The sequence below is a fragment of the Dictyostelium discoideum genome, assembly GCF_000004695.1.
Source record: "Dictyostelium discoideum AX4 chromosome 6 chromosome, whole genome shotgun sequence".
NCBI classification, from domain to species: Eukaryota; Evosea; class Eumycetozoa; order Dictyosteliales; family Dictyosteliaceae; genus Dictyostelium; species Dictyostelium discoideum.
Window position 1 is genome coordinate 968,859 of NC_007092.3, and position 10,000 is coordinate 978,858.

The 10,000-nt window shown below is 22.6% G+C and overlaps 3 protein-coding genes across 3 annotated transcripts in view; 1 reads left to right on the plus strand and 2 right to left on the minus strand.

Annotated features, from left to right (window-relative positions):
* Positions 1-179: 179 nt before the first annotated feature.
* On the plus strand, positions 180-3,331 carry DDB_G0292166 (hypothetical protein; the record flags this gene model as incomplete). Its single annotated transcript, XM_629752.1, has 2 exons — positions 180-199; positions 301-3,331. 2 exons carry the CDS (start codon positions 180-182, stop codon positions 3,329-3,331), a joined length of 3,051 nt encoding a protein of 1,016 aa, XP_629754.1.
* Positions 3,332-3,561: 230 nt separating this feature from the next.
* gxcU (FYVE-type zinc finger-containing protein) lies at positions 3,562-6,858 on the minus strand (the record flags this gene model as incomplete). Its single annotated transcript, XM_629753.1, has 4 exons — positions 3,562-5,441; positions 5,526-5,687; positions 5,833-6,586; positions 6,694-6,858. 4 exons carry the CDS (start codon positions 6,856-6,858, stop codon positions 3,562-3,564), a joined length of 2,961 nt encoding a protein of 986 aa, XP_629755.1.
* Positions 6,859-8,970: 2,112 nt separating this feature from the next.
* The window catches only part of culA (cullin A), a gene marked incomplete at both ends in the record, with an annotated part of 2,926 nt that continues 1,896 nt past the window's right edge, over positions 8,971-10,000 (minus strand). The window contains one exon of the mRNA XM_629754.1: positions 8,971-10,000. This exon is cut by the window's right edge and continues 227 nt beyond it. Within this exon, the coding sequence (XP_629756.1) occupies positions 8,971-10,000 (1,030 nt within the window).

Sequence of the window (10,000 nt, forward strand, 5' to 3'; positions counted from 1 at the left end):
AATACCCTTTTTTTTTTTTCCCCAAAACCAATCAAAAAAAAAAAAAAAAAGGTATAATAATAATAATATTAATAATATTAATAATAATAGTAATAATAATAATAATAATAATAATAATAATAATAATAATAATAATAATAATAATAATAATAATAATAATAATAATAATAATAATAATAATGAAAAATTATTTTGGAAAGTTTTTCATAATAAATATTTATTTAAATCAATTTTAAATTGTTTGTCATATGATTTTTTACCAATAGTTTATGAAAACAATGAAATAATTAATAATCAAAGTATTAAACCATTATATTCATTACATTGGTTAATATTTAATAAATATAAAAAAACAATAAAACATAAAATTTTAAATAATCATTATTTAACAATTAATTTAGTAAAAAATAAAGATATATTTAAAGATTTGTTTTTTTTATTTTCAACAAATAAAAATAAAGAATATAATTTTGATGATGATGAAGAAGATCAAGATGAAGATAATAAGTTTGAATATTATTTTAACAATAGTAATGATAATCCAAATAATCCAAATGATAATCCAAATAATCCAAATGAAATTGAAATAAATTTAAAAGATAAAGAAAATGAATTTTATTTAAAATTATTTAAAAATAATAGAATTTTATTTAATTATTTTAATTTATCAAGTTGTCAAAATAATAGAATTGATGATTTAATTAGATCAGGTAATTTTAAAGCATTAAAAGTATATTTTAAAATAAATAAATTAATTCCAAATAAATTTGAAATTGATAAATCGATTAAACGTGGTGAAATTAGAATTGCAATTTGGCTTTTAAAGAGATATCAACAGGTAAAGGGTAAACCAATGATTAATACATTTAAGTTTTTACAACAATTTGATTTCACTAATCTAATTGATGAAAAACCAACTTTAAAATTACGTCAATTATCTTTAATACCAATTTTAAATTCAATTTTACCAAATATAACAAAAACAATAAAAATTAATAATCAAATTAATGATATTCAAAATAATAATCCAAAAGAATTAAATATTAAATTATCAACCATTTCATTTCTTTCAAGATTAAAATCAAGATTATTTAATTCAACAACTGGAGTTATAAATGGTATACCATCAAATAAATCTGAAAATATTAGTGATGGTAATTGTCCATTATCAATGAATTATAATGTTTGTTGGTTATTAGAATCTTGTAAAACCATAATCTATTTAAATTCATTTTTAAATTTTAAAGACAACCAAGAATTGGATCCATTATTATTAATTCAACAAAATGAAATACTCTCTAAAATCACTTTTACAAATCAAGAGAAACAAATTAAAATTTTCGATTTCGATGCAAAGGATGAAAGAGTTTTTAAACTTTTACAATTTTATTCAAAAACTGAACCTTTAAATCAAGCTTTTATAAATTACAAATATCTTTCTCTTCCTTTTTATTTTTCAAATATTAATTCAATTTCAATTAAGAATAATTCTTTAAATTTAATTGATTATTTAATTTATTCTTTTGAAATTGCAGATTTCAATTTATTTAAAGAATCATTAGATTTATTATTAAAATATCCACAACTTGATCCAATTAAATCGTTACAACCAGTTAAATTAAATTTAACACAACTTTATAATAAAGAAATTCAATTATTTAAATTTTGTAAAAATGATCAAGAAAGACAACATCTATTCGTTCATCAAATTTCTAATTGCATTAATAATTATCAATCACCTTATAAAATACATACAGTTTTCTTCTTTTCAATTATTGTTAAATTTAATAATTTAGAATTAATTCAATTAGCATTTAATATATTACCAAAATCAAAATTAATGTTTGAATATATTTCTTCAAATAAATTAAATTCAAAATCTTTTTCTTCTTCTTCTTCTTCTTCTTCTTCTACTAATACTACTAATAATAATAATTCTTCAAAAACAAATTTATCACCACCATTAAAAATTAAAAAAATTGAAAAAAAAATTGATGACTATGATGATGTTGAAGATAATGATAATAATGATGAAAATATTTTAATTATAATTTCAAAATATATTGAATCAATTGAAGTTTTAAAATTTATTTATAAAAGATTTAAAGATATTAAACAACATTGGAAAACTGATTATTGGAGACAAAATGGTAGAATGGATTTAATTGAAGCCTATGAAAATCTTGTACCATTGGATGTAAAGTTTACATTCTCAATATCTTATTATTCATTTTCAAAGAATCATTTAGAATATTTAAGATATGTTTTATCAAAACCAGAAAGATATCAAATTGAAACAACTAAATGTGATATTGCAATTTCAATAGATGAAACTACAACACTAAGAGAAATTGAAAATATTAAATTCATCTTAAACAATAGTGGTACTATTAAATATAGAATTTGTGTTTGGTCAAATTTCACAGCTTGTTATGCCGATTTAATGTTTTGGATTTGGGATAATCGTAAAACCGATATCTTTCCAACCCAAGGTAATGAAAAGAAATTAATCTCTCAAGGTCATACTTTTGATTTAGTCAATTATGTAATTGGTTTAAAATCTTTAAATTCAGATTTATTAACTAATAAGAAAATCACTGATTTTAGTGGTTTCTATTCTTCACCTTGGTTTGATTTAATAATTTCAAATGGTGATTTGTTTATGTTTAATCAAATTATTGAAAAATATTTTCATGCTACTTTACCTTCGATAAATAATAAGAAAATCAATAAGAATAATAATGATGATCTTTCACTTGTTTTAGAATTCATTGAATCAACAATTCAATTTGGAAATAAAAAAATTATTAATTATCTAATCAATAATCATCCAGAATTCTTTCAATCTTATAAAGAAATCTTAATTAGATTAGTTATAGATTCAGATATTTTTGATACATTTCAATATTTAATAGATTTAAATATTATTAATTTAAAGAAATTTAATATTAATCATAATGATTTAAATCTTCTTTATAATCATAATAAAAAATCAACTTTATCCTCAAATATTTTAGAAATTGATGAAGTTGAAGAAAGTGGTGTATCTGATGATGAAATTATTAATCAATCAATTAATAATCAATTAATTAATAATCATGATTTTGAAAATGATTATTATGATAATATTGATGATGATAATAATAATAATAATAATAATAATAACATTAATAATGATGCTAGCATTAATTACCCTCCCGTCAATGGTATTATTTTTTCTCCAACTGATAACGAAAATATTGATATTGCCTCGGAAAATCCTGAAAATTTGGTTATTTTTGAAGATCCACTTGATCAAAAAATTTATCAATACCTCAAATATACGTTTTAGTTTTAAATAGGAATAAAAAAAAATAAAAAAAATAAAATAAAAGAAATAAAAAATTAATAAATTAACAGACAATAAAAACCATTTTGTTAAAATAAATATTGATTTTTTTTTTTTTTCTTTTTTTTTCTTTTATAGTTTTTTAAAGTAAAAAATTAATATTACTAAAATGTTTTATATGTTATTTTTTATTGTTATTATTATTATTATTGTTCATGTATTATTAAAAATAATTAATCTCTTTGAATTGGAGCTTGTGATTTAATTCTTGGTGGTGGAAGTGGTGGTGGAACATTATTTATATTTGGAGATGATACATATTGTTGAGGTTGATAAATAAAGGATGTGTTTGCAGGATGAGTTGATATAATTCGTTTTGGTGGTGGAGTTGGTGGTGTTGAATTTACAGTGCTAGAAATACAAAGAAATGATTGACTTCTACTATCTTGATTTGGTTTAGGTGGTCTTGGTGGTGCTTGGTCTAAAGTTGGTTGTTGTTGTTGTTGTGGTGGTGGTTGTGATAAATCTGGTTGTTGTGGTAAATTTGGTTGTGGTGGTAAATTTGGTTGTGGTGGTAAATTTGGTTGTGGTGGTAAATTTGGTTGTGGTGGTAAATTTGGTTGTGGTGGTAAAGTTGGTTGTTGTGGTAAAGTTGGTTGTGGTGGTAATGGTTTTGGTGGTGGGGTTGGTGGTAATTTTTTAGTTGGTGGGGTTGGTGGTAAAGATTTAGTAGTTGGTTTTGGTGATGAAACATCACTATTATTATTATTATTATTATTATTATTATTATTATTATTATTATTATTATTATTATTATTATTATTATTATTATTATTATTATTAGTAGTAGTAGTATTGGTATTAGTATTATTAACATTATTTTCAGTAGTTTGAGTAGTTTGTGGTGTTGATACAATAACATTTAATTTTGAAGAGGAATTAGTATGTTGAATTGGTTGATTAACTTTAAGAGTACTTGAAGAATTATTTGAAGTAACAAGTGGGTCATGTGTTATTGGTTTTAATTCTGGTAAAACTATAGATTCACTTGATTGAGTTGGTGATATTGATCCTTTTGAAGTTGAAGTTGTTGTTGTTGAGGGTATATCTAAATTTGTACGAGATTGCATTGGTGAATTTGAAGCTGATGATGACGATGATGAATGTTTATGTTTTTCAACTTTTGCTGGTGAAACATTTGGTGAATTTTGAATATATGATTTACAAAAATCTAATAATGAACTATTACCTGCATTTGATTTTGAAAGCATTGGTGGTCCTGGTGTTAATGTTGAATTTGATGTTGAATTTGATGTTGAGGTAGATGTTGAGGTAGATGTTGAGGTAGATGTTGAGGTTGATGTTGAGGTTGATGTTGAGGTTGATGCTGAGGTTGATGTTGATGTTTCAATAAAAGAAGAAGATGGTGAAGTAGATTTTAAAGAATTTTCTTTATTATATGCAGTATGTGTGGCAATAAAAGATTTATGATTAGTTTGAGGTGGTTGAGGTGGTTGAGGTGGTTGTTGTAGAGGTTGTTGTAGAGGTTGAAGTTGAGGTTGTTGAGGTTGTTGAGGTTGAGGTTGTGATAATAAAGGTGGTGAAGGATTAACAGTATTTAATATAACAGGAGTGTTATCAATTTGAATACTTGATAAACCATTAATAATTGGCATATCAGGATTTGAATCATTAATAGAAGAAGAATTATCTTCACCCTCACTATCAGAGGAAACGTCAGCTAAACTTGCACCATCAGTAAGTGTACCAAATGGTGCTGTTGCTGTTGCTGTTGTTGCTGTAAAGGTTGATGTAGGTGTAGATAAATTATTACTACTACTAACATTATTTTCATTTGATCTTGAAGAACTAATTGATAAATAATTGTAACAAGTTTTACAAACTCTTGCATCTTTTTTATATTGATCTAAAGTCCATTTTTGTTCTGAACATTTACCACATACAACATTACCACATCTTCTACAATGATGTCTTCTTCTAATGGTTGTAAATTTAATAGTACACTCCATACATTGAATTGCTTCGCTATCAGGTATCCAAACTGGTGCTGTTGATACTGTTTCCTCTTCTTTTGGTTTTAAAATATTAATACCTAATAAATAATAAAAAAATTAAAAGTTAATAATAATAATATATTTTTAAAAATAATATGATATATTTTAATTAAAATAACTACTTCTATATTGTTTATTCATTCTTGCAACAGAACCTTCATTACGTAATAAAAAGTTTTGAGCATCACTAAATGAATTCATCCAACTTGATTTTTCTTGTTCAGTATCTGCAATCAATGTAAATGATTTAATTGGATGAATAAGTTGAAATGAATTTTTATGTTCTAAAAAATAATGAGGTTAATAAATTTAAATAAATGAATTGATAATAAAATAATAAAAAAAAAAAAAGAAGTGTTAGGGTTGTTTTTTTTTTTTTTTTTTTTTTTTTGTGTGTCTGTTTTTAAAAAATAAAATAAAAAAACTTACTTGTATCATCTAAATTTGCAATTTTTGTATTTGATAAAGGTAAAAGACGATGAAATTTATAGATTGGATTACCAACAGCAGTATCTATACGATTACCATAAACTAAAGCATCACTAAATAAGATGAACCAACGTTTTTTATGATCTTTTCTACAAACTTTAGTTAGAGAACCTTCACGAATAAAAGTACGTAGTGGAGCCAATAATGGTGGACATTGACCAGTGAAACGTTTTTGAATTGTTAAAATCTTTTCAGAGTTTTGTTTTTCACGAATACTCTCATTGATATGATCGGCGACCAATGCAACGTTTTCCAATGCTTTTGCCAATGTTGGATAATCACTAAATTCGACCGGTGTCAATTGAATTAAACTTTGTAATAAAAGTTTATACCTTGGAATACGTTGAATCGGTGTAACCAACAATGAATTCAAATCTAAACCAAACGAATTCTCACTGGTAACTCGTTTAAGAAACATTTGTAAATCTCTACTTTCGTCGGATTTTTGCTTCAATCTGGCCACTGCTTTATCATAGTTACCACAATACTCTGTATACACTTTCAAATAAGGTGCCATCTTTGTAAATATATCTCCTAAACGTTTATCTTGATACCATGTCGTCATTCTATCTTGAATCGACGTCAATAACTCTGTATTCAATGATAATAAATCTTCAATATGTCCAAATATAATTTGAATTGATTTTGGTGATAATAATGGTGGGTTTATATTTCTTAATGGTTTTAAATAAAACTAAATAAAATAAAAAAATTAAAATATAAAATAAATATTTTTTTTTGACTTTTTTTTTTTTTTTTTTTATAATAATAAAATAATAATTATTTTTTTTTATACTTTACTTGTACAATGGTTTCTAAATTTCTAACATAAATTTGTTCAGTATCTAAAATTTCTTTTGCAACTTTATCTCTATTGGTTTTATTAACCATCATAGTTTTATATCTTTTTCTACCAATCCATGCTTTTATTGTGCTACCTAATATTTCTTTATTTTTTGTGTCCATTTTGGTTTTTTTTTTTTTTTTTACTTTTTTTTAATTTTATTAAAAGTTTAATAATTCCAATCAAACAATTAATTAAAGTAATATCTTTTTTTTTTGTTTTTTTTTTTTTAAATTTTAATTGGACTTAAAAAATTAAAAAATTGCAAATTTATTTTTTTTTTTTTTTTTTGAAAAAGTAAAAAAAAAAAGAAATGGTGGGTGGGGGGGGGTTATATATTTGACAATTTGACGAGTTGTTTAAAAGGTTTTATTTTTTTTTTTGGTTTTAATTTTAACCTTTTTTTTTTTCTTAATTCCTTTTGGGCGGGTATATATATAAAGGGAAGAAATTTTGTTAAAAGAAGGAGGGGTATTTTTTTTTTTAATTTTTTTTTTTTTAATAAAGGGGGTTTTTTGGGAAAAAAAAAAAAAAAAAAAAAATAGTTGGGTAGAAAAAAAAAAAAATTTAAAATAAAAAAAAAAAATTTAAATTAAAAAAAAATAAAAAAAAAAAGAAAAAAAGATATTTAAATTTGGATGGGCTGTTAACGGTGTTTTTTTTTTATTAATAAAAATCATAATAAAAAAAAAAAAAACAAAAAAAAACAAAAAAAATAAAATTTAAATAAATAATGGAAAAAGAAACATTAATTTAAAATTTTAAATCAATCATATAATCTTATCATTTTTTTTTTTTTTTATTCTATTTAAAGAATTATTTTCAAAAAAAAAAAAAATAATAATAATAAATAAAATTTAATAAATCTCGTTATTTTTAGTTTACCAAAAACATTTTTTTTTACCACAAATCTTTTTTATTTTTTTATTTTTTATTTTTTTTTATTTTGGAAATAAATTAACCTCTTCTCATCCATAAAAATCATTTATTATTGTTGTTTTTACATTTATTTCCTATTTTTACATTTATTTTTATTTTTTTATTTTATTTGTATTTATTTTTTTATTTTTTATTTTAAAAAGAATTTGTAAAAAAAAAATAAAATAATAACCCATAACGAAATATCCTTTTCAAATATTTCTTTTATTAAATTTGAGGTAAAATGTAAATAAATAAAGAATTAAGATTGATAATTACAGTTCATTATACTTTTTTTTTTTATGAGCGGGGTCATCCTCTTTCTTCAAGACCTAAATCAAGATCTGGCAAATAATTAATTTATATCTAAAAAAAAAAAAAGATTTTATAAATAAAAATATAAAAATGATCATGTGATCATTAATTCACTCCCACAAAGTGTCTATTTTAATATTTATTTGTATTATTTCTCTAATTACTTTGATGTATTGTCTCTTAAAATTTCAAAGTGGGGTGAGTATCATTAATGTCATCACTAGAATTGGTACAAGTTAACCCACAATTTCAATTAATTATCATTGAGGGAGGGGTAATAAAGAAGTTAATTCATTGAATAAGAGGGGTGATTTTATTAATAATTTCAAAGAGTATTAGTATAGATTAAAATCGGGAATGATTTCATTGCGATTTTTGTAATAATTTATTTAATTACTTAATTTATTAAATTTGTACTTCAAATATTATCAAAATTAGTAAAACAAGTTTTTAAAATGAATAAAAAATAACCATACATTCCCCAAGTAAGTTTGATTAAAATTATGTTTATAACTTTTTAAATATCTTACCTTAACTAATTTGGTGATTTTTTTTTTTTTTTAATTTGAAAATTCCCAAAATTGGGATTTTCAAACAAATCTTGAAATTCAAAGTAAAATTTTGTGTATTTTTGAGTTATATTTATCTGTATAAAATCCATTTTAATAAAAAATAAAAATTTTTTTTTTTTTTTTTTCCAATTATCAGACTTAATGTAAACTGTATTAATATTAATAAATATTTTTTAATACTTTAATCTTTTTTTTTTTTTTTATTGTTTAAATTTATTTTTATCTTTTTTTTTTTATTTTTATTCTTTTTTTTTTTTTTTATTTTATTTTTTTTTTTTTAATTATTTTTTTATTTATTTATTTTGAAAATAAAATTACCTCTTCTACATTCATAAAAAACATTTACATTTATTATTGTTATTATTATTTATTATTATTAATAATTATTATTATTATTATTAATTTAATTTTTTTTTTTTTTTTTTTTTTTTAAGCAACATAAGAATAATGATCTTTTTTACCTTCAACTCTCATTAAATATTCTTTTTCAATTAAAATATCAATACATTTTTTAATGATATTAACTTTTGGATTGAAACGAGTTTGAAGTTGAGAGATTACTTCAGTCATTAAACCAGAATGAGCCAATTGTTTTCTCATTTTCATGATTCTAACGATGGCAGCTTGAATTTGAAGTTTTCTATCCTCTTCGACAGTTTTATGGATTGAATCAATTTCTTCTTTGACTTGAGTTAACACTGGAACATTGATGAAAATCTTTGTTTTTTTATTTTTAAATTGTTTATTCAAAGAGAATTTTGTGGTTTTAGCGATCTCTTCATCATCGAGAGGTGGATCAGCCAAGAGAATCTTTGATTTTGCCAAAGAGGTTAAAGTACCCTTAAGAACGGAATCAATCAATTGGGTGCTCTCTTGAATCTCTTCAGAGGTGAGAGTTTCATATTGATTGAATTGTAAGAGTACACCAATTTGATAGGTTGAACATTGTAAAGTATAACCACTCTTACTAGTTTGTAAATATTTAGTTTTCAATTCACCCTTTGATAAATGATGTAACCAATTCAATTTACGACCAGAATGTTGATTTTGGTAAAACTTTTGAAACAATTGCTCACAGGCTTGAAGCTCCTTTGGTATTGAGAAATTGGTGGACGGTGGTTGCAATGGCCATGAGCCGGTTGCTAGCACCAATACACTGAAATCAATATTCAATGATGATCTCTCCACTTGTTCAATATGATTATTGAAACGATCCAATAACTCTCTTGACAATGACATATCTGTAAACATTCTTTGAAGCTTTGAAGTGTACTCATAACCACAAGTTGATTTTAACTTTCCAATCATTGTACCCTCTAAATCTTCACTGGTACTAGTACCATGAATTAAACGTTTTGCCAACATCTTTGAATAGAAATCTTGAAAAACATCTTTATCCTCTATATATTTAAATACAATCATTACATCATTCAACAATTGTTCCATCTCTGACTCCTCT